The sequence below is a fragment of the Barbus barbus genome, assembly GCF_936440315.1.
Source record: "Barbus barbus genome assembly, chromosome: 20".
In the NCBI taxonomy this organism is placed as follows: Eukaryota; Metazoa; Chordata; class Actinopteri; order Cypriniformes; family Cyprinidae; genus Barbus; species Barbus barbus.
Genome location: NC_136748.1, coordinates 15,454,421 through 15,480,862, shown reverse-complemented (window position 1 = coordinate 15,480,862; position 26,442 = coordinate 15,454,421). Strand labels below are relative to the sequence as shown.

The window sequence follows — 26,442 nt, the reverse complement described above, 5'->3', positions numbered from 1 at the left end:
CTATGAACCTATTTTTAAGCATGGTGAAGTTCTAGCTGGCTAACACACATGAGGATGTTGCAAGAATGATTAATAATGAAGTATATAAAAACAAATCAAATAAAAATACTAAAAACTATCTATCTATCTATCTATCTATCTATCTATCTATCTATCTATCTATCTATCTATCTATACATATTGCAGTGAGACCTGTGAAAATATTGGCAGGCCAGGAACAAATGAGAACTGGCCCAGTTAATTTTTTAGTAATATGAACCAACTTTAAATAAATTTAATTACTGGATAATTAAAAGAGTAAAATAACATTAATAATAATAATAATAATAATAACAACAACAACATGTTTTATAGAACTAAAATTATTAACTGTGTCATGTATTGCATCAGAGTCTGGGGTACCTCAATGAAAAACAACATAAAATAAAATAGGAACCTTAAGGATAGGTGAACTTATAGTTATTAATGCATTCTGGTGTAAAAGCTCAAAATGTGCTGAGTCAGGGCACCTGTTACCTTGCATTGCAGTGAGAGTGAGAGGCAATCGATTATGAAAAAGCTCCTATTACACTTCTACTGATGCACCACTGACACACACGCACACACTCATACTCGCAGACAGGTGTCCTGGGGTGTGCGGAGGGCCACAAAGGTATTCTAGAACATTCCAGTAATGTCAAGGATGCGTGTTGTGTATTTATACACAGTGTAAAGCCGGTTAAAATCAGTGAAAACACAAGCACCACAGACTGTTTACACTCGCAACATATTCTCTTATTCTATTTTGGGTAACAGAGACAAACTGGTTTTTGTGGGGTGGCTGAGAAACCCGCCTCCTGTCCTGAGTGACACAGAGAGTGTGAAGTCAAAACGGCGGCTAACAAAAGAGGAAAGGGCCAGCATTGTAAGAGCCCCTTGTGCTTTACAGCGCCTCTCTTAAGGCTCTCAACAGGAGACACCCTGCTCTATAACTTTGACTGAAAGTTATTAGCGTTCTCTTTCTCTTGCTCTCTTTCTCCTGCTCTTTGAAATTCTATGACTCTATTAATCCAAACCTGCAATATTCACAACTCTATAAATTCAATTGTCAGATGGGGGATTTTTATTCTAGGCCGCACTTGAATCCAAAATTAGAGGCAGTAAAATTCACATTAGCTCTAAGAGAAATGGAATTGTAAAGCCTATATTTTAGAAGAAAAGAAAGCCCTTTCTGACAGAGAAGAGACTATTTGAGAGGTAATGATTTTATCTGTTTTCACCACTGCCTGGCGCCAAGCTCCAATCCCACAGTGTGCCATTAACAAAAGGAGTTCTTATGCTGAAAAGCAGTGGAATTTAGTTCAAGCTTATGAATGGAAATAATAATCGTCAAGTGGAAGGGTAGAAAAAAGGCAGACGATAGTCAGTCGTAAGACAAGATGAAAAAAGCACAAGACATAATCGGTTGTTCTTTATTGTTAGGGACATTATTGTGATTCAACATTATAAATAGTGGCTGAGTTTGCAAATTTCTCATGAATTATACCAAACGCTGTCACTATGATAAGGTTCTAGTTAAAAACTTATAGGGATCTTTTAAACAAACAAACAAACATTTGTCTTTTCCTTTTTTAACTGAATTGTGTTGCTGTGAATTCTGCTGATTTACATAAGCAGGCTAATGCAAATGAGGTTGTTAAAAATGGCTAGAATGATTTATAGACAGTCTTGGCATCAGTAAAATTGGGTTGAAATCATTAAGAAAAATATTCCATAATTTTTCAGAAATGTTTAGCTCTTATGCAGTTGCATTATAACTACTATCTATATATAAAAAAGGCCTCTAACATTAGCTTGCTCTATTCTTTTACTATTCTGTTTTCTTTTTATTTATTATATAATTTTAAAAAAACCTTGCTGCATGTAATGCGTTAAGCTAACTGAGACTTGTTATAGCACTTGCATATCTTTGCTCTTTTGTCGATTTTGATTACTTCCATTGTCCTCATTTGTAAGTCGCTTTGGATAAATGTTTCTGACGTGGAAGATTTAATATGGTAACACTTTATTTTGATAGTCCAATTTAGACATTCTACTAACAGTAAGTAACTTTGCAACTACATGTCAACTAGCAGTCATTAGAGTATTAGTAGTCTGTCTGTTTATTATCTCCTAACACTTTATTTTTATAGGTCCACAACATACAATATACTAACTATCAGAATCTTTGCAAGTATACGTCAACTTATTCTACTAACCCTAAACCTACCCTAACAGTCTAATCTGAGAGTTAGTAGACATGTAGTGGCAATTTAATGAGAATTAGTTGACATGTAGTTGACATGTAGTTAAAAAGTTACTAATAGTTAGTAGCATGTCTAAAGTGGTCTATCGAAATAAAGTGTAACCATATATATTGGTACAAAAAAATTGAATACATTTTAAACAACTGGCCAAACCAGGCCAGCAGAAAAGTTGTTCAGCCCTGAACAACTTTCTATCGTCATTACAATGACATAACTTTCTCTAATCATGACCAGTAATCATACCGTTTCAGCAATGAGAAAAACTTGAAAGAAAAGTCACATCCAGTCATTTCCGAGAGAGCAACACAAAAACATCTCAGATGTGCAGTCACTGTACAAAGAACAGAAGTGTATTCCTGATCTTATCCGGACTTCAAATATTTAAGCCGTCTATTTATTGAAAGTTAAAATTCAGAGTGGATCTGCGACCAAAGAGATTATTGTTTTCTTTTTGTTTTCCTATAGCTGTCGACTCTCTCTTATTTTATGTTCTCAGGCAAGGTGTCACAAATCAGCAGGAAAACAACTTTGGAAAACACAGCCACTTGGCAATGACAAGGTGTCATTAGGCTGTTTGATCCAGTGCTCTGACAACTATAGAGGCAAACATATAATCATTGCATTAAGGTGCAGCCACTGAGAGTTTCTCTCTCTCTCTCTCTCTTTGCCGGAAGCAGTAAGTCTGTGTGATCACGGATAGCTGGAGGCAGCACAGTCTGCTAAATGCTTAAACAAAACTGTTGTTGACTGTTTAGATGCATATAGCACAGGATGTGTGGGAAAAATGTTTTAGAAAAAACAACAACTTTGTATTATCTTATACAGTGGGGTCAAAAACGTCTGGGACTACATTTGTAAATCTTTATTATTTCTTTTTTTTTTTTTTATTTAAACCTAGATGTTTTAGGATTTTGTATAAAGAAAAAAGTTAAGACAAAATGAAAAAGATATATTCTATAATAAAGTAAAAACGTAAAAGTGTGATATACCAAATAAAAAAATTCTGAAATGTATTCAAAATATTTCAATTCAACTTTTCATGCTGATTATATATACTGAAAATAATAATTAGAAATAAATAAAAAATTAAAATTTCAGTTTTTTTCGTACCCCAAAGTATTCCATTCTTTTAAATAACTACTTTTACAAAATATTTTAAAATGCATTCCTAAACATTTGTTTCACTCTTAGAGCGAGTTAAAGGTGCATTTGCCCTAGAGAAAGCTGTAAGATATTCAATTAAACCTTATTATATAGGAACTGAACTGCCTTTGTACTGACGGGATACTGATTACACTCGTTCCCGCATGAGAAATACAGACATGCGAAACAGGTTGCCTTTTCCGGCTGTATGGGCAGATCAATTGTTATAACATTACTGGGTTGGAAAGTAGTAATTCACTTCATTGTCGATGGACGCCTGCAAAATAACACCTCTGATTACATGCAATCAATGTGATAATGGCAAAAACACATTTGTACAATGGAGCGAGCTGCCGTAAAAATGCCAGCGGCAGGCCAGTGGAGATGAGGAGCTAACGCTCTGCTGTGTAATAAATACAACAGGACGACCAGTAGCCCTTAGCAAAGTTCCTAATAAAATATTGTAAATGTAGAGAGATAAGAATGTATATTTAGATTTCGTTTCGTCCTAGAAAAAAAGAAAGTCTCGGCAACAAATGAAAATCTTTATAAATATTTAGTTTTTTTTCCATATATATATTATATATATATATATATATATAAAAATGCTGTTCTCTCTTGTTCACTGACAACAGTACAGGGTTAAGATGTCCAAACCCGATATGAGTCATGTTTGTGCGTGTGTGTGTGTGTGTGTGACAGACCCTGGCAAACTCGTAGATGAAAATCTTGATGATTTAGGTCATTTTCCTGTGCGGGCAGATAAGTGTTCTGCTTTATCAGGTAAGATGTCCCTCTCAGCAGCACAAACAACACACATAAACACACTCACGCACACACACACACACAAATACACTTATATGCATATAAATATACATATATACATGTATATTTTAGATATATATATATATATATATATATATATATATATATATATATATATAAGTGTATTTGTGTGTGTGTGTGTGTGTGTGTGTGTGTGTGTGTGTGTGTGAGTGTGGACATGAAAGCAGATAAGTGAGGATGAGCTGCAGTGTTAACAAGAGTTAAAAAATGGAGATTAAAAACACATTCTATTAAACAGATGGTTAAAGAGGATTTTATTCCAGGAAATATGACAAGCGTGTAAAATTGGTGCTGAGAGCGGGAAAAAGAGGGAGGGAGGGAGAGAGAGAAATGGTGGTTGTTTTTTGGTGAGTGAACCGGTGAAAGCCATGTCTTTAACCAGATCAGATTCTTGAAATTGGCTGTCAAGGCAGGATTGTCCTGAGTTATAGCTGTCTATCACCCCTGCTTGCATGGAGACGCGCCGAGCTGCTGTCGCCTTCCCCTGCCGCAAAGCATCTTAAATTTTCAACACCACCATCTGTTACAAAATCTAATTCACATTCCGCCCATAATCGGGTTTACCTCTGCAATACCCGTTCTGCCACTCTCTCTCTCTCTCTCTCTCTCTCTGCACGGAGCCCATCCCCAACCCCGAACGAAACACCGTCCAATGTCTGCAGGCACACTTTCATTAGGATGAAAGAAGAGGCACAAATAGTCGAATCATTTTTCAGCATCTTTGATGCCTTGATGGCAAAGACGGTAACATCATTCTACCTTCACTGACAGAACTACCACAGCTAAGCTGCTTCTTTCATTATAGTTGCCTGAGACAATCCTTTACAGTAACACTTTATTTTAGGGTCTCTTAACTAGTTGCTTAGTAGAATGCATATTACTAGAATATTAGCCATTTATTAGTAGTAATTAAGCACATATTAATGCTTTATTCTACACGACCTTATTCTACATCCCTAATCCTACCCAATACCTAAACTTAACAACTACCTTACTAACTATTGATAAGCAGCAAATTAGGAATTTGTTGAGGGAAAAGTCGTTGTTAATAGCGAATAAGTGTTCCCTATTCTAAAATGTTACCTAATTTCCTATATATATTTACTATTTTACTATATGCATTTACTATATATTCACACTATATATATATATATATATATATATATATATATATATATATATATATATATATATATATATATATATATATATATATATAAACACACACATACTCACAAAATGTAATAATATAAATAATAATCCCCAAAATAATACATATAAAAATATATGTAATATATTAATACATACATTAAAAGATATGAATGAATAAACATTTAAAATATAATAGGAGTAGTGATATTTAGATTAAATAGGCCTACTGCTAACATGAAAATTAAAAACAAAAAATCTAATTCAAGAATATCATAAATAATGTAATGTATCATCAGGAATATGAATTAGGAATATAATAAATAACGAAAACTAAATCTGAAACAAAAATTAAAACCATAAAAAATTATTTTCTTGAAATAAACTAAAATGTTAAACTAAAATGTTAACTGAAATGAAAATAAATAAACTTTTTTAATTTAGCTTGTTGCCAAAGCAACATTTCTCATTTTAATTTAACCTTATGTACTAAAATAACTAAAACTAAATTACTAAAACTTTAACTACAACTAAATTGAAAAAAAAAATAAAACAAATATTAAAACTATAACAGTATCTTAATGATACTAAAATAACACTCATATGAATATTTTGTCGTCATATTAAATTCAAAGATAATAATATAAAAAAATATATAAAAAAAATGAACTTTTAAAAAAATTATGTTTAAGATACAAATATATATACATATATATATATACACATATATATATATATATATATATATATATATATACATATATATATATATATATATATATATATATATATATATATATATATATATATATACATATATATATATATATATATATATATATATATATATATATATATATATTCCATTTTATATGACCTTTATCCATTTGTAAACATAATTTCAATAAAATCAACATCCATCTATTTTCAACAAGTAGCCCCAGCACATCACATTTGGCCCTGAGACTCCTGAAAGATTTTAAGTTTTAACACGATATAAAACACCTCAGTCTAATAATCCTCCCAGTTATAAACCTGCGATTCAATCCAATCTCCACCCAGCACCGTGCACCCAAAAGCCCTTCATTTCCCATCTGCGTTTAAGGCAATCTAGTTTATTACACAACCCGCTAAATTTACTGTAACAAGCCGCTCCCTTGACAAATTAATCATTTTCTGAGTATTTGATCATATAAATAAAACAGTGCCTCTAGAGGCTGAGGAGCTAAATCAGTTGATTCTGTTTATCTGGGAAATGGCTTGCATCTGGGTAACAGCTCACCAGCAGATGGAGAGGTTTTTCCCCTGACCCCAGGACCAGGCTTCTGTCTCTCTCACTCCGCTCTGAAATGAGACTTATCAGAGGAAGGTGTGTGCATGTGTGCAAGTGTTGAAGGTGGGTGTTCGCCTATTTCAGTAAAGGGATTTATTTATCCGAGCAGTCTTCCACAAGCGTTCAAAGTTCTCCTGGTTCCCAAAGATCCCCTGCACTAGTCTATTAATACATGCTTTTCCCACAAATCTGTGTGAATCTTAATTGATTGAACTGTAAACAGTGTATGTTTCTGTATCATAGGAATATCCGGCCATTGCCGTAAGATGTGCGCTCGCAGGTGTACATGTGTGTGTATCTATGCGTGACTAACCTCAAATCTTTGGATACAGCTGCTAGTGAAACATCCTGCTCTGTTTGGTGTGTGTGTGTGTGTGTGAGAATGTGTTTGACATGCCTGTTAGCATTAGCATTAGCTTCAACCTGAATTTACACCACTGATGCACATCTAGCCCTTCAAAACAAATATACACAAGAATTCCAACTGTTCTGCGACCAGTGTTGATGCTCAGGAAGAGAGCATCAACACTGATGTCCTCCAGCTCCCAGCATGCTTTGTTTCAGGCCCATGGCGTGACACTGTATTGCCTGCCAGGGCCTGTCTTTCGAGAGCCACAAGCTCTGACTACGCCAGTAACGTGATCCTGATTGGCTTAGAGCAGAGAAGACTTCTTGCATGCGAATGGAGCCTAATTGGTTTGACCCAGACTAACCTGTCCCAAATCCAATCCATGTAATACATTTGAGGGCCCCCATCAAAGCACAGTTACCTTCTTTTAAAAGGCTTGAGTAAATCTCCAAAAAATCCTGCCCTAGGACACACACACCTAACTAAACTTCAAAAACAAGGAAGCTGAGTGTTCAAAGCAACATAAAACCATTTATACAATGCTTTTCATACTATTTCTAATGAAGTACTTTTAAACATATCAGAAATAATTCACTTTTTTACAGTGTTAACTAACATTCCATATTTGCTTTTTTTTGCAAATAAATAAAACAAAATTTAATAAAATTAATATATCCAAGAAAATAAAATATATCCTTTGAAAATAAATCAAAGAAGTGAAGGCACTTTTCTCTCTGACCCTTCCGTAACCTATAAAGTAATAACCATAAATGACCTGAAATGACAACAATCAAACAAAGACATTTTACAGAAGATAGTCTGAGAGAGAAAGAGAGAGAGAGCGAGAGATAGAAGGGCCTGGTGAGGACCCTTAACTGGTCACATCTGGCTGTATTTTATACGCAAATCAGCCCCCACTAAATCTAGATAAAACTCACTGACTCGTGATCGGAGCAATGATCTTCATACATCTAAATTTATATGCTAATCGGAATCCTTGATGCATTTAACACATTCCTCTGCATCTGGAGGGGGCGACAACCGCAACCTCTCCAACCTATACCCATAAACTCAACATAAACTTTCCCTATCCACATCTATACTCCATCTGAGCATCTCTCTCTCTCTCTATCTATCTATCTATCTATCTATCTATCTATCTATCTATCTATCTATCTATCTATCTATCTATCTATCTATCTATCTATCTATCTATCCCTCCACCAACACACAAACACAGATATAACACAAATGACAATGATCTAGTTACTCTTTTGCACATTTATAAACCCAGGGAACAGCCTAGGATCAGGTTTACAGCACACAATGGGCACAACATGCAGAAATTACGTCCTGCAAGTTGACGACACGCACAAACACTGGATGAACTAGACTAAGACACTGACTTGAATGAAGCAAGCATGGATAAAGAATAGCTGGGCAGGCAAAACACAAACAAACATACAAACAAATAATAATCACCAGAACTGATTTTGGCTTTTGATGACACTATTTTTGGTCCTTTCCTTACCTTTGGTTATATAGAGCATGTGCATCACGCATGTGACTGGCCTCGATGTCGTATTGCTGTTGTGTTCTCCAAGCGCCGCATTTGGCGTACTTATCTTCGCTATTAACTTGGGCCTTTGATAAATTCATTCTATAACAAAAGGGAGAGCAAGAAAAGGAATAAAAACGAGGGTCAGTGAGATGGACTGAGGAATTCTGATAAAGAACCATTGAGCCATTAACGGCTGACAGACAGTGACTCAGCTCAGCACTCTGTGAGAGAAAATATTCCTTCTTTCCTGACCAGCATTCTTCAATAGATCGGCTATAACTGTGTGTCTCCGCTGAGTATCGGAAGAGGGTAAAGACAGGCTCTTTTGTTAATGCCATGCGTTAATTGAAACCGACCTTGACGTTTTTAATGTGCAGACTCATCATTCTACCGGCCACCGGTTTAACAAGTCTGAGGTGTCGGCAGATAAAAGAAAGAATCGGGGAGATCAACGCACACCCGTAGCCCCAGTACACATAAGGGCGGGAGACACCGTGGCTTTTGGGACCCTCCAAATCAGAGGGGGCCGAACTGGTTGAGAAATTATCATATAAACGATCAAGGAATGTTCTGACGTATGCCAGTTTATTTGCTAAACATCGGCGATTTCAAGGACAAAGATAGACGTCCTTCTTAATCAAATCTTGCTTTTAACAAACTCTCAGCTGCAGGTAATCACATAGAAAATATTCAAAGACGCCTCAGAAGAAAACGAAAGACTGATTCAGGAGTGTCTGTTGCAGACTTACTGGATGTAAATAACCCTCGGCTGTGTGTTAGTACAGCAAAATCTTTATACAAACTTATGGAAATTAATTGAGGCCACAAAAAGCACCTAAGAAAAACACCTGCGCACTTTAACACACTATTAGTTTGCAGCTAAAACAACGAGCTCTCCATCAAAGATGAAACGCTCATTTTTGAAGATTCCAAACTGTAGATTTTGTACGATAAAAGTAAAGCACTGGAGAGCAAAGGAAGTGAAGTGGTACGAGCCACAGGCAGTGCGGCTGAGTGCGAGTCTGCTACACTCTCTAATTAACAGAGGAGGCCCCTAATTCTCCTTCTCCGTTCCAACTCAGCAAACACGTTCAATGTCATTAGAGCCGCACAACCCCCAACTGTCCCCACACTTGGACTGATGAAACTAATCACTCAACTAATGCTGTGCTTCAGCGGCTGTCTGAGAGAACGCAGCCATGAAGATCTGTCTTCCCGTCTTTCTCAGGCTCTCGTGTTTGTTTCTGTCGATCCGCCTCTTCTATCTGTGATCAAGTTTAGGCATGTCTCGCTGAATTTTCTCCATTTAAATATATTTTTTCGTTTCTAAATAATCTTGTGCTTTCAGCTTAAAGTGTAAAGTTTCAAAATGTTACTTTGCATTGTAGTTTGAATTTGTTTTGTATTTAGAGGCCTAATCAATTTCTCAAATTCAAGGACATGAAATCCATATACAAATTCAGGGAGCATTAGTATGTTTTGAATAACATTAGCTATTGTCAAATGATTTTGTTGCAATCATTGCTAATTTGAGAGTTAATTCTGGAGTGATACACTTCAGAGTGTGTGTTTACCTCACAAACAGTGAGCAGAACAGCATGTGCTGTGCGTGCGTGTGTGAGGCTGGTGAGCCAGACAGAGCTTAGTGGAAAAAAGCAACACACACACACACACACACACACACACACACGTAATGTGTTGGCTTTAGTTCTGGGCGAGTGAGCAGCGGAATCGATAAGCTCCAGCATCACACACGCCACACGGCCTGATACACTCCTGTTTCTCTCAACTCTTTTTAACGTGACTTTACACACAAGCACACTACTGCACTCCCAATGCTAGCGGCATTAAATATCTGTCATTAACTACTGGGATGCTTTCTAAAGCAGTGTGCAATATTTCTTTTTTTGTTTAATTCCTGTCAGATGTGTAGACAGGCCATGCTGTATATAACAGGATCCATCATTAGTAGCAAACAAGGATGAAAATTACATCAAAAGCCAATAAACTCTTTGACTTTAGTGGCACAATATTAAACATCTGAAAAGAAATCAGAAAGGAAGGTTTGCATGTAAAAAAGTACATTAACACAGCAGTAAATACATTTTCTAAGTATATTTATATGCATTTCAAGCATATAAAATCTCTTTATTTAAGACCATCTTAAATGTTTAAATCAAAGTAAACAACACAACACATCAAAAACATGCACAGTAAGACATGCACGTGCACACGGACATATACAAACACACACATTTATCTCAGTCATTCACTAAACGTTTCCAGAAAACAAAAGGTCTATTTCATCTGGAATGCTAAAGTGCGGCTGATATTTCAGAACAGCATTTGTGACAGAGCTATGCAAATAACATGGTAATCGTGGCCTGAGTATGTACAGTAAAATAGTTTATGCAAATATAGGAAAATTAATTAGGGCAGGATTGCTGGATTGTTGAGCACAGTCAAAATGTTTCCTTTAATTTGTAAATTTTTACAGCGCATCACATTAATCATTTACTCGATTCTTTACTTCATTTAGGGCTACATAATTGTATGAAATAACAAAAGAAATAACAGAAAAGAAATTAGAAGAAACCTATATGATTTTATAAGAAAAGACATTGAAAAGAAATGAGGAAAAAAGATAAAAAGAAATGAAAAAGAAATAAATAATACACATAATAATAATAATATAAAAACACACAATAAATAAATACACAACAAAATCATGTGAAGTCTGAACATTTAATTTTTTAAATGGTCAGATTCAATTTAATGCAATTTAATTAATATATTAAAATAGCCTTTTAGTATTTATTTCTTCAATAATAATAATAATAATAATAATAATCAATCATTATTCTCATTCATTAAATGTATTATTATTATTATAAAAAAATAAGAACTACAAGGTTTTTTGAAATAAAAGGTTGGTCAAACAATGAAAACAAGAGTAACAGCTAAAATGAAGTGTCACTTCAGATCAGTGGGAGAAACAGGCGCTTCTAGAGGAGAGAATGAATCTATAGGGATCTACCTGAGCCCATTTCACGCTACTGTCAAAACGCCTAAGTACTGCATCCATGCGGACAAGGATTAACACGCAGGACAATGAGCTGAATTAAGCCAAGTGTGTGTGTCTGTGTTGCGGCCATGCTCTGCGACTCACTCATGTGTTGCTATTCCATCTGTGAATAGTGGGGGTCTGATTGATTAGACAGGTGCCATTCTTCCTTATGCAGGAACGGCCACCCCATGCACAGTAAATGCCATGCCTATCTCTCTGTCTCTCTTTCTCTCGCTCCTTCCTGACAGCTCACACGACTGGTTACTCATACCCTGCTAATTACCTAGTCCTCCAACCAGCTAAAACATACATACACGATAAACATACACGCCTTAAACATTTACACATGCTGAGACGCTTATAAACACAAACCACAAAAATAGACTTACATCTAACTTCTAATAGCTTTTGCTATTAAATGCCACACTGTTAGTGCTATCATGTCACAAACACCACCGGTGGCGGCTTTAAACCGTGTCAGCAGGGTTTCTTGTTATTGTACGTTGATGAGCACGTGATTTAACCTTTGGGGGTTGAAGGCTGAAGAACGGGACAGGTGGAATTAAACGCGGGCCTCGCACGCAGGGGCAGCACAGGCAGCGTGGCCGGCCGCACGGCAGATGGACTGTCAGCTTTAATATGACGGAGCGCGTGCGGGCGCTCCAGCCTGGAAGCACGCGGATCTCTATGGGAATGCAGCCGCTCGCCTGCCCAACAGGGGCTGGGAGCAGACGAGAACGGAGCTATGAAGCGCAAATATACCCGTCTGACTCGTCACACAGACATGCACAGGTCTACTCTTACATCCTGCAAAGCACGCCAAAAATTTTGTCTTGCTATCTGCAGATACATGTGAGTTCAAACAGTGCTATATGCTGCTGTCAGGTACATCCGTATCCTGTCTGGAAAAATTACTGCACATAAGCAGATTTGTTCAAAAGCCTCCCATCAGGATCGCTTTGATAATCTACAGCAGGGCAGAAATATCACTCGTTTGAATTAATTCAAAATCAAGAAATTTCGCATTCTAGATGAAATAGAAACAATAGCTTCTGTTTGCCTAAGCGTTTCCACGGAGACACATTTAAACAGGTTTTAAAAAGTCATGTTAAGCAAACAGCGAGATAATGCACATAAAATGCTGAAGAAAATGACATAAACAGGCTTGATTTAGCGGCATTTGAATTTCAAATGCAGCACGTTTCTCCAAGGATTTCATCATTCTGGTTTATTTGAGGGAAAAAACTGGCCTGAGGGTGTGCGTATAGATATTAATACATATGTTTGCGACACTATTGAAGCTCAAAGGTGTTTTACAAACAATCCGACAAAGTGCATTAACAATAAAACTGATTTTCATCTAAATGTTTTGAAATAACTCACTATGTTGAAACATTCTTACTGACTTAATTTAATTTAATGTAAAACATGAGATAATAGAAATATAAAATGATTCAAGTATCTGAACAATACAGAAATTCAGCGAGTCCAGAACAGCCTCCAGAAATGCTCCACAGCTGACTGCAAGGAGTCGGGCCTTACATGGTAAGCATCATACTGATTTCATCACTCACACACATGCACACACACACACACACACACACACACACACACACGTGATGTATGACAGGAGAAAGCGCAGAGAAATATTTCACTGTCATCCGTCACCCAGCTGGGCGATTCATTTCCCTTTCTCTGTTACGAGACCACCACAATTTCACAATTTCATTGAAGACCAATGACGCTAAAAGAGATTCAAAAATCTCTTTTACGGATTCACACCAGTAGAACTGGAGAAACTTTGGCGCCTTAAAGCTCTAACATCCTGTACTTTCACACACATATAAATGTTCTTGTGTAGACACGCATAACCATTAACAAACAAATGTAAATTCCAGTTATATCACTTATTTAAAAATATTTAAAAAATGCCATCCCGATTTTCTACTTAAATTCTAATTATTTACTTCACAGTGCTAATCTACTTCTAAAACTATTTTGCACTAATATATTTTTAAAGTGCAAAACCAGCAAACAAAAGACATTAATTTGTTGTAATGCATCTTCTATTGAGAAATAACTAAACAGGAAGGGAAAACAGATTCAGAAAAGCTATATCCGCATGCCGAGAGACAAACGGTGAGTCTGCTGGGAGCCGGTGGAAAACGCAGTGGCTAAAAGCACTATTTTTACACCCTTATCTAGCCCTCGTGGACCCTCCTGCTTCTGGAGTGACCACACTCCCTATTGACCTGCTGTAACTGTATCCTACAGGCTCTCAGCCGGCCCGCGGCTGCTCTGCCTCTCTCTAGCAGGCCGAATCGTCTGCAAAATAAAGACAGAAGCAAACGGGAAACCAAGTTCTAAAAATTGCAGAGAATAAAGCACATTCTGGTGTAATCGCTAATGCCAGTGGGTCTTTTTTTTTTTTACACAATCGAGCGAGTCTCAGCTGGGCCCTGTGAAAACCCTTATTCAACTTCTCGTAAAAATCGCCGCAGTGCGTTTGGAAAATCCTGATGGATTGATGCATAAATCACACAAATTGACAACTGCATCATCAGGCTCTCACGCTCACGGCCGGCCGTGTGTTTTCATGTGTGCGGCACCTGCGTGCAACCATTTCACACGAGTGTGTGCGTCCGTCCGACGGGCCACTTATTGCACTTTTTAACAAAAGGGCAAAAATATAGCTTCCCTTTTTTTCTTATGACCCCCCCCCTCCGGCCTCTCGTTTCTCCTGAATGACAGGCCGCTGGAGGGGCTGGGAGGGAGGGGGCTCTCTTTTAACTGGAGTTAATTACCCTTGGAATGCCTCAGACCCCTTCAAATAAGGGGAAGTGGCAATGCTCTGTCTCCAATAAGCAGGACAGCATAAAGACAAAGAGTGTCCAGACAGTAATCGACAAGGGGCCACGGAAAGAGAAAGACATGCAGGACGAGCCACGACACCTCTCACACAGGGGAATGGGATGGAGCCAAATCAAGACTGAATGGCAACAAAGGCCTCCTCGCACACACACACACACACACACACACACTGCACACATGGCAGAATAAATAAATCTGCGCTGTGCATATTGACATCATTTGACAGATGAATTAAGTAAATGATTTTATAAGGAGATTAAATGGAATTTAATTTACACAATCTCTCTTTATTCCTGCTGATCCCAGCCTCTGGGGTTTCATTCACCTCTCGCAAAATAGAGAGAGAGAGAGAAGGGAGTACAAACGGGTGTAGAGAAAACGCAAAATCAAGTTTTCTTCAAGGGCCACAGGGGGGTTTCGGTGTTTTAAAATCATCCGCAAAAGCGACAAAAGGTTGAACATGCATGAGTGAACACTCAGACACCTTCTGCACGATTCTGCTCTGAACTATTCAGCCCACTGTAGAGTCCAGCAGTGATTTTACACACATGACACCCGCGCTTCCAGTGGACATTCACACTCCATTGCCTTTAAAAAGCTGACTGCTTGCTTCTGGTCAAATTAAAAAATGTCAAGCATTAAGCTTTGATGTAATTTTCTTCCTCTCCTTTTTGCTTAAAAATTGTTTCTTTTTTATCATACACATACATTCTAGAAATTTACAGAAGGTTTTGAGGAAAAATTTAAATCCGTAGAAAAGCATGCATGTAATTTTATGACAATCTTTTGAGGAGCTGCATGAATTTCTTCACGTAAATATCGAAGTCTTTTAAAATTTCCTTATTCAAAATCCTTATTCATTCGTTAAACAAATTTGAAAACACGCTGAACAATCAAAGTTGTACACCACATATGTAAAAAAAAAAAAAAGAAGTCATTTAAAAAAATAATAAATATGTATAATGTATAAAACAAATTTAAAATTAATTTAAAAATCTATTTGTTTTTATTTTTATTTTTTTTACATAAACTGCTTTAAAAAAAAATTATTATGAAACAAACAATAGATATTTAGACATCCTAAATAACTTGATAACTAAAATCTAGATAATAAGGATATTAATAATAATAATAATAATAATAACATTTATAAAGATATAAAGGTTCCCATCATAATTAAAATAATCCAAAAAGACATACAAACACGCTCTCCAACCGTGAATGTAAATATTAAAATGAGCGTGCAGATGTAAATGTACATGCAGACGGTGAGAGTCTGTAATTATGATAATAACTAAACCAGCACTTGTTGTTATTACCATCATTAATATACTAATTAGAATCTCAGTAGTCAATTTGTGTTAAAATAAAGATCAAACAGCGAGCGAGCGCCAAATGGCTAAAAGGCTGTGAGGAACCGACATTCTTATCTCTGAATTTCCTTTCATGAGTCTGAATAATCCAGTCAATTTAATGATCCTGTGCAGGGTGTGTGCCAACACATCCACACCACTGCTGTCATTCCATCAGCATACGATATTTGAAATCTCCATCACTAAATAAATTCACTTTCACAACTATGTTGGCATGGATTCTTCAGGTGTGTTTATAAATGGCTTTCAGGCTGAAGTTGAGCTGCTCGTGTGTTGTATTTTGCAGGACGGTGACTGAAGGTTTAGGAGACCAGGATGGTTACCTGTCTGTGATCTTTCTGACCCTTCTCAGTGTCTTTTTTTCCCTTTTCTATGTACTGTAGGTGTTGTCAGTTCACAGCCTGTTTTTCTTATCAGTATTCATATGCAGCGGAGGGCTGAGGTTAATAGTTCGGTTGTTTCTTTAATCAAACTTGAATGTGCACTTGTTCTGCTACATCACTATTTTGATTCAAAAAGCAAACACTTACTACATAATGCATAATGTTTTACAAATAGACATGACTTACAGGACTTAATCTGATTTTAATTTATTTTATCAAATACATTTTTCAAGAACCACTATGAATGGTATTTTATTTATATTTCTCACCTAAAATATTACCTTTTTAGCTGTTATCTCACATGATTTTATAACTAAACAACTAAACAAAATAGCAGGTATTTAGAACAGAATAAAATTCTGCCAGTGCAGAACCTGACATCTAAATCAGTGTATTCATGTTTCCTCGCTCTGCACTGACAGAAGTGAGCGGGACAGAGATAAATATGAAGCTAAGGAGCTGTTCTCTCTGCCGGCTCCTGGACGGTCCGCTCGTGCCCCGCACACTCAATCCCTCCCTCCCTCTCTCTCTCTCTGAGCCAGCACACCGTCTTTAATACATTTAGCGGGCCACATGCTGTGCGACCGGTCTGCGATTCAAGCCACCTAAGACCGTTTTGTCTATTCTATCCCATGGCTTTCGTCTTCCCCTCCTCCCTCGCCACTCTCTCTCTCTCTCTCATGTTGTTTTCCGCCACGCACTCCTAATGATTTACACAAAACACACTCTGTCCTGTCAAAGCAGACACAGATTGCTGTAATAGTGGATAAGCCGTCAGCTACCGGCACAACGTATGTCCGCACGCATACTCGGCTCCAGACGCTACCTGACAGTGAAAACAACCTTGACAAGGAGGACCACGGTGACCACATGCACACATAAACACACAAACAAACCAGGACAGGAACTATACGGACAAAACAAACAGTCTAGCTGGACACACAAGTAGAAGTAGAAGAAATGAAAATGTACCTACTGTTGTTCGGAGTGCAGGGAAAAACACTCAGGGAGCGAAAGTTCTACCGAATCCATGTGCGCTCTGTGATCATCGTTTGAGCAAACCTCTTCTATAAATTAAAGTTTTCTCTCTCTTTCTCTCTGGCTTCTCTGTCTCCGCTCCTCTCTCTCTCTCTCTGTACCTCCTCCTCCTCTCTCTCCCTTCCGTGACTGAGCAGTGCAATTAACAGGACCGTTCTCCCGGTGACAGCCTATAGGCACAGCCAGTTGGGACCAAAAGCTCTTGCACTCTTCTAATCAAGGACTTAAAGCCACGATTGCTGCTCATTAATATGAAGCAGGGCTTTGCATATGCAGTCCCCCCGGCCCTCCTGGACGCCAGATTGGTGGCTTCCCAGCCAATTGGAGTGAGACAGGGCAGTGTCTGCGCCCCCAGAGAGACGGAGCGGCGAGAGAGGGGAGGGGAAAGACAAAGAGTGAGCAAGCGAGAGAGAGAGAGAGAGGGAGAGAAGGAGGGAGGGGGAGTGGTGTAATGAGAGGGAAAGTGGGGGTGAGAGAGGGTTTAAAGAAGCAGCCCGCGTCTCTCCCTCAGCAATGCTTATCGGCTCGCGCTGTCAAGTGCGCAGATAAAACCACTCACTTTGTTGATACAAAACATTGTGAATGAAGCCGCTTGCTGTTCGCTTTGCATCCACCTCTGTTTGCATGCTCATTCGTTTTCCTTCATCCACCTGCACGGTGAACATTAAAAAATATGTGTTAAATATCTGTTAATTTTGCATTGAGAAAATGTCGTTTTTCGGGCTTGTGAATGTTGTCGTACACTTTAAGTGAGTGGAAATAGTGGCGATACAGAGCTGAAAAACCATTGCAATCCACCGCAACATCATAACAGCGGCCCATCACAGCAAATGTGGAAGTGAGGGAGTGGACACACGCTACCGTGACCACATCACTGACAGATACAGCGAGAAAAGGCTGAGGAAAGATCAAAGGCACCCCTTTGTTCTAGAATGATTGAGCCACATTTGCGGGGCATCCAGGCTGCTGGTGCGTGCCATTCGCAAGTACGTGTGTATGTTTACGCGTGTGTCACAGGCTCGCTGCATTTCCAGCAGCAGCAGGGAAGATATTGCTGGCATCTCAGCACATCGCAATTCCCCACTGATAAGAAAATTCAGGAGCCGCACCGGCCCACAAACCATTGTGCTTGCCCCACCACGCCGTCACAGAAATTGCATCTGACCGTCTTTCATATTCCAAACTTGCAGGGATTTTGGAGGCAGACGTCTCTTTAAAATGCCTGTCTTGGGTCTCTGAAACTGAACTAAACCTGTTCACTGGATCTCTCATATACGAACCCAGGTTTCTTTGATTGATTTTTACTTAATTGCTTTAATAGTGTTAATAAACATGAAGTCATATAACCATTTTTTTCAACAGTCCTTAAATTTTGCAAAGCAGTCAAACTTTTATAGCACTACTCCCACTGCTACTACTACTAAATTAATTAATAAAAAATATATACGTTTGGTCTTTGTCATTACTTAAAATCACATTTAGGAAAACTAACAAACAAACAAACAAACAAACAAAAACAATTGCATGAAGATGTTTATCTTAACTAAATAAAAAATCTATAAATATAAAATAAATTAATTAATTAATTAATGAACAAATAATGATAATAATAATGGTAATAATAATAATTAACAAAGTAGTCAAACTGAACTTAATTGATAAATAAATAATACTAATAATAATATTGTATGATTATATAAAATTTCAGTACTGTCATATTTTAATAACTTATTTAAAAATTTCACAAAATATCAGTTTTTTTTTTATAACAAATTTGTACGAACAGCTATTAATGCTCAGGTAGGCAGCAGGTGCGTTGTGTAGAGTAAGATATATCGAATGAGAGATGCACATCAACAATAAAGAGGCGCAGATCAATGCAATGCACACATCACTGAAAACTAATATCTTTCGGGGAAATTAGATCTACTTCTAAACTGCACAAAGAAAGAAAAAGCTTGATATGGCACATATAGAAACGACTCAGGCTTTTCCCTTTGAATAACAGATGGGCAGAAAAAAGAAAAGCAAATGCGTTTGAACAATCAGAATCATGCAACTTTGTTTCCAGAGAAGTGTAAAAGACTGCTAGAAGATTATTTTTATTACATGGGAGTGTGTTGCCATTGCTGAAGGACACTCTGGGTCTAACAAAGGAGTTTTGAAATAACACTCTACGGTTTCCAACCGGCCAACACACACACACACATGCTCACACTTGGAAAGTTACATTTGCTTAATTTATTCATCTGTCTGCTTTTAAACAATGTACAGTCTCTGCAATCTTTGCACCACAAAAAAAACAAGGCACATGATTAAAAAATACTAAAGCTGTGGTTTCAAAGCGCCGCCTGGAAACGACAGGCAGCCAACTGCCATTTGAAACTGTTTTAATTGCACTATGACAAACGGAAATGAAGAGGATGATGGGAAAGGGAACCGCCGTAATGTTTGAATGCAGATAGGAGGGATACCTCTGCTCACTCAGGTCCCATGAGACCAACAAACATTCCTCATATTAAGATCCACATAGATCAAATGCAGAGCGTGGAGCTAACAGGCAGCACTCATACTTGAGGAACTAAGATGCACACTGAGACTGTTCAAATGAAAAAGAGGAAATCAGTTAGATGGACACATTGAAAAGTATGGTCTTGCCTGAAAAGCATCTAAAGAAAGAGGTTAAAGTGAATCAAATCTGAAAGCTCAAACTAGCAAAAGTTTTTTTTTTCTTCACTGCCGACATGCTTTTTTTTCATTAAGGTTTCACAGCAGGGGTGCAGTGTTGTGTCCGGATGTATTGATTCAATTACAGTGGCCAGCCCGCTTTTGACAGACCCCCCTTTAGGTCACATTTCCATATCTGTGCTGAATGGGCGGCTGTGACCCCCAAACACTGGCCACGTGGGGCTCGAAAGACCCAAAACATCACTTCAAACTTCTGTCAGTTATTAAATCTGACTGCGATAGCAACATGCTAACAACATTAAATTTAAGCATAACAACAATGCACTCTTAGCAGCTCAAAGTTATTCAGAATTGAGCCTGGCTTCGCTACTACAAGCTATCATTAACAGCCTTTAATCCCTGCTGCCCTGCTGAATACATTTGAACTTAAGTATGCACGACTAGTCTGCACTGATTGCAACGGCTGTCGATACGTGTCAATAGCTGCCCATCTTTTTCATTAGCAGTTTTAGCACAGCGCTTCTACTTCTTTTGTTCAGACGGTGTGTGTTTTACAACGAGCCGCGTCTCGCTTTCAAACCGAATCCCGTTCTGCCACAAGAGACGGACGAGCATTCAATTCACAAGCCAGCAGATTGAAAGACGAGCTCTGAGATGTAAAAACAAAACACATTAGGCGCTAGCAAGGACGGGTATGCGAAGTCTCAAAATGGATTTGAAAAGACTCCAGTCTGGCTTTTGTAAGCGTTTGTGTGCGAGTACGTGGGTGTGAGAGTGTGCGTGTGTTTTTTATTTGTGTGTGTGAAATGTTAAAGACAGGGATGACCCTTTTGGTCACTGGCTGTTGACATGTGGCTAAGAATTATCAGGGCTAGCTTGGCGGAGCATCAATCACGCCAGTCAATAGGGGAGTGCAAGTTCACTTAGGTCACATGTCAGCCGAGCATACAGTCAATGCGGCCGCCGCTGGAGTTGTTTAAAATCAACTTGTCAAAAATTGGGCTGTAATAAATTCAAGAGGCAGGATGCTTATTTGTAGCCACTCGGGTCAGCACGGGGTGTTTAAGAGTGAAAGCTCTCAGGCTGAGCAGAGAAGCGTATTACAAGCAATAACACTGCATAAATGTGATGCTTTTGTTCATAATATAATTTAAAAATTGAGCAATATAATAGGTAATTAATAAATAAAATAATTAGAGATTTGTATTAAAAATGTTGTGTGGATGTGTGCATACACACACACACATATATTTAATTTACATATTTTAATAAGTACTTATTTTTAATACTATATTACAATGTGTGTGTGTGTGTAAATAAGTAAGTAAATAAATAAATGTAAATTATATAATGAAAGATATTATACATGAGTTTGGGAAAACAATTTATTTTATTCATTTTTTTACATTTTTTGTGATTTATTCTGTCTGACTGATTGTGTATTTGTGCATTAGACAACATAAAATGCAAAAGCAACTTGTAAACAACTTACACGCATGTACACATTCCTAAATATATACTGTTATCAAGCAAAGCTTCAAAGCGAACAAATCATTTTCTTACATCTGCTTCCTCAAATTCCTAAACTCAAAGTCCCTCGCAAGAGAAAGTAGACTGAAAAGTGTGTGTGTGTTTGTGCTTGTCATATGAGAGTGCTGCAGTGCTCTTGTATTGCGTCTTGATGGGGACACAAAGGCAGGTTGGCAGCTGTGTGCCGGGACAGCCCTTCAGTCTGCAGTTCAGCAGTGGTCAACAGAGGGAGCTACTGGCTGTGCGGTGGTCAGTGTGTGTGTGAGAGAGTGTGTGTGCGGTCTGTCTGATGAGCGGAGAGCTCATCTGTGTGTATGTGTGTTTGTCCTCTGTTGTTTTACCCCATCGCTGTCACAGAATGGATATATTTATGCCTGCCACTGTGGTCTGAGTTGCCTTGTCATACATGAAGGAATATTTAAAGACTCAAACGTATGATGGGAAAATAGGAATTTGGATTCCATAGTGACACTATGGAATACTACTTTGTTATGATTCTATTAATTGTACTAGATTATATTAAATTCAACCAATAAATAAGTTACATTCTATACAGATTTTGTAAGTGAAACACAAAATAATCTTACATTAAACTTGTAATAATTTGTATTAAGTTAAAACAGATGGCAAAATCGTTACATACCGTGTGTACAGATAAACCGTTTTTATTCCCGTTGAGACAATAAATAAATAGGGTATAAGAATTTATTTTAGCTAGTTTGCTATCAAATATTTCTTAATATATTTTAAGAAATTAAATACTAACAAATCTAATTAATGCCATTGAAATGACAGATTTCAATAACCTGTAAGTCTTATATTTCTTATTATTTATATCATACACTGTCTTTTCAGTTGTTATATGAATTTAATTTCAACAAATTAACTAAAATGTTATATGCTGTTTCAAAAATGTAGGTTTAATGTGAGCCATACTTAAACACACATAAAAATATATATGCAATTGAAAATTCCAGGGTGGAATTTTACATTTACATTTTACATTTTAAACAATTGCTATGGTACCACTTTCAAAAGACTTGGGTGGGAGAGTAAAACCGCTCTATGAAACCACTGTTATGAAGGGGAAAGCGACACAAGGTTACTATGGCAGCGAATGAGTGAATAGCTAAGTAATCTAATGGTCTATCAGCAGGTACAATTGTCACATGAAGGAAAGTGCCAATTTCAAAGCCCCCCTGCTTGGCAGGGTGATAACAGGCTAGCAGGGGCTCCAGGGACAGCGGCGAGCCCGGTGTGCGGCATTTGCTAACCTCTCTTTGATACGGCCACTGCTGTTTCCTGTTTCCACCCTCTTCTCCCTCGTCTTGAATCTCTTTAGCAGTCTGACTACACGCAGGACGCCCTGAATAAACCGCCAAGGGTCTCCTATCTTCAAGAAAACCAGTGCTGTAGTGAAGAATGGAAAATTAATGGTGTTAGAATGAGAGCTTATCTATCTTTACAAAATACAGTTTATTCTTTTTCTAAATCAAAAATTTTTTATAAAACATATATACTAAAAATAAGTCCACAAATTACATTAAATAAATCAATCCCATGTCCAGAACACAGATACCCAGACGTCTGATATGTGATACACATCAGCACATTAAAGTACATTTTAAGTGCAGGTATTTGCATTTCAGCGTGTCTGAAAAAGGATTGAGACCCGCCTTATCCTTATCTGTGGTTACAATTAATACACCTTCAGTCATTTACCAGGTCTACTGGGATCAAGTTTACTTTCAAACACATGACCGGCCTTTAACTGATATAATCTGAGCAGATATAGAGACAAAACTGCGCATGAAACGGTTGTCATTCCTGCACACATCTTTTTTCTCAGTGTAAGATAAGCTTGAGTAAACATGAGCACAAAATACTGCTGTCTCAGAGGGTTACGTGTGCATCGTGCACCTGCATGAAGCACGCCGTGTTCCTACCACTAATTGTGGCTATATAAAGCTGCTTTAAATATCCTCAATTAAAAGTAAATAAAAATTAAATATTTAGCAATACACACACACATATATATACAGTTAGTGCTAAATTAAAAAAAAAAAGAAAAATAAATGATTGAAATGATGGTTGGACTCATTAAATATTCCTATTGAAAGTGTCCCTGCTCTGCCAGGATGTGGCCTTGGCCTCTCAGGCCCTGTTCTGAATGGAGAGCTGCCATCACGTCAGCATGGCCTGTTTAACCACATCACTCTCATCTTGTACCACTAATGCTGTTCATGCCAAAGCTGCTCAGCACCACACTGCAGCCCGGTGTTTTATTGTCCAAAACATTTCAAATGTCTGGTCTCGACAGGTAATGCGTTGATTGAGTTTGTCATGCCATGCAGCGTTATTTTGAAGCGGCAATATGAATAGAATGTAAAGTGCAAATATTACACATCATCTGGGTTTAAAATGGTAAAATTGTCATTTATGCACCACTACTGGGAGCAAAGAGAATACTGATTTATAACTGCTAAAATACCTTGTACTTTGTATAGCGGTTCTGTTTAATCAATGCTATAGAGGCAGAGAAATTACATACTTTCTTTCATATCTAGTGGGTGAATTAAAACAATCTGTAATTCTTAAAATTGTCTCACAGGTAAAAACTCTATATGTCATACTATTTCATCAAAAACAGTCTAGTAATTTGACCCCTTTCATACATTTTATTTGGAGCACAAAACATTACCGTTGTCCATATGGCTTGTGCACTTCATTCAAAGTTATACAACAGCTTAGTGTGATGAACAGACCGAAATTGAAAATCAAATTTTATGAAGGCGTGTGTGCATTAAAACATGGTGCCTCAAGATGTGTCTTGCCAGGTTTGATATCAAACAGGGCTGTCACGATATCAGATTTTTTACTACATGATTACCGTAGCCTCAATTCATGGTAATGACATATTGGTGATATCTATATAAATCTTGAACATTTTTAATAAATACATATATATATATATATATATTAACCAGTGAATCACACTATTGCATACAAAAGGAACAATTACACTAAACAGAAGAGACAAAAAACTAAAATGCTAGCTGTTTTTGGTTTAGCAGTGTCAAAGTAAGACAATTTATGAGAATAACTACATATTTTTGCTTTAAACTTATAGCGTATTGCATCAATCAAGTGTTTGAAATAACTTCCTGTGAACTGATTCTTATTTAACAGTGTTAAATAACTATATCGATTAGCATTGCTATATACATTATTCATATGAAAATACCTGAGTGATGGTGTGAAGAACACGGATAAACCATATATTGTTGTAATTGATTGCTGATTCTCATCTTGTTTCATCGTACAAAACACTTCTTTCTCCATTTTTGTCAGCTACAGCGACAGCTGGACACTTTTCTCCACATACTGCAAGAGATTTCTTGGAAAGTCGTTTGTTTTATTACTCCTATGAGTTTCGCTTGTGGGCTTTCTGCACGAGGGCGCCCTCCGGTGTCGAGTATGAATGAAACAAAGCACATGTGAGAGTTTAACGCATAGATATGTATAGTTTAAAGGGGTCATCAAGTTTTTTAACATAAATGTGTGTTGGCAGTGTGTGTACACAGCCACCCTACAATGATAAAGATCCACCCAGTGTTTTGTTTTTTTTATCTTGTTAAACCATTTCCCCTTTCTCATATCAAGCCATCGCACAGACCAAGGCCCCTCCCACAATTGTTGACTGACACTAATGTTTTAGCTTAGACCCGCCCTGAGTGAGCGGTCATCAGTCCGCCATTGTTTCGACACCGGAGTAGACAAGAATGGCTCCTAAGCGATTGAGGTGTTCTGTTGTTGGATGTAATAATGATTATTTTTATTTTTATTTATTTTTTTATGTATGTAATAATGATTAATAATGTAATAATATACTGGATTAGGTCATATTATAGCATGTGTACTATTCATTTTTAAATATCGCCAATACCAGTATATTGTGATACCCCTAATTAACAGGATAATGATATGTGAACCTGGACCACAAAACCAGTCATAAGGGTCAATTAAGAAAAAAATGAAATAAAATAATAATAAGTAAAAAATGTATAAATAAGCTTCCCATTGAAGTATGGTTTGTTAGGATAGGACCACTGCTCGAATTGAAGGGGGGCTGGGGGGATCCGGGACCCCCCATAAGGCATTAGGGACCCCCCATAAGAAGTAAAAAATAGACTTAGGGGGGTCCCTCAGACATTTTTACTTGGAGTAAGCCATTTAAAAGAAGAATAGTAGCTTATCTCTCTTTGTTATGCAACATTAAATAGTATATAGTTATGCATATTATGATCAAATATATTGTTTATTTTGTATAAATTGTATATTGCGAGACTAACCCCCACCAAAAAAAAAAAAAAGTCTGATGGTGGGGACCCCCCATAAGACTTGATTCAATTCGAGCACTGGATAGGACAATATTTGGCCGAGATACAACTATGTGAAAATCTGGTATCTGAGGGTGCAAAAAAATCTAAATATTGAGAAAATCGCCTTTAAAGTTGTCCAAATGAAGTCCTTAGCAATGCATATTACTAATCAATAAATTAAGTTTTGATATATTAACAAGTAGCAAATTTACAAAATATCTTAATGGAACATGATCAACTTAATATACTAATGATTTTTGGCATAAAAGAAAAATCTATAATTTTGACCAATATAATGTATTGTTGGCTATTGTTACAAATATGCCCGTGCTACTTAAGACTGGTTTTGTGGTCCAGGGTCACATATTTCATTATTTAAACATCACGATTACCATCAATACCGGTATATCGTGACACCCCTAAACATAATTGGTTCTCGCTCAT

At 37.3% G+C, this 26,442-nt stretch overlaps 1 protein-coding gene across 6 annotated transcripts in view; it reads right to left on the bottom strand.

The window, feature by feature from the left end:
- The window catches only part of LOC306886185 (estrogen-related receptor gamma), a gene marked incomplete at its 5' end in the record, with an annotated part of 84,122 nt that extends 59,078 nt beyond the window's left edge, over positions 1–25,044 (bottom strand). For 2 of the 6 annotated variants that reach the window (XM_079443106.1, XM_079443107.1), the window contains 2 exons: positions 8,637–8,765; positions 17,337–17,645. In XM_079443106.1, coding sequence (XP_079299232.1) covers positions 8,637–8,765; positions 17,337–17,392 — 185 coding nt within the window. Of the gene's footprint in view, positions 1–8,636; positions 8,766–17,336; positions 17,646–22,890; positions 23,027–24,860 lie in introns of those variants that run through there. The other 4 variants (XM_079443108.1, XM_079443109.1, XM_079443110.1 and 1 more) reach the window with 4 other exon arrangements.
- Positions 25,045–26,442: the final 1,398 nt, after the last annotated feature.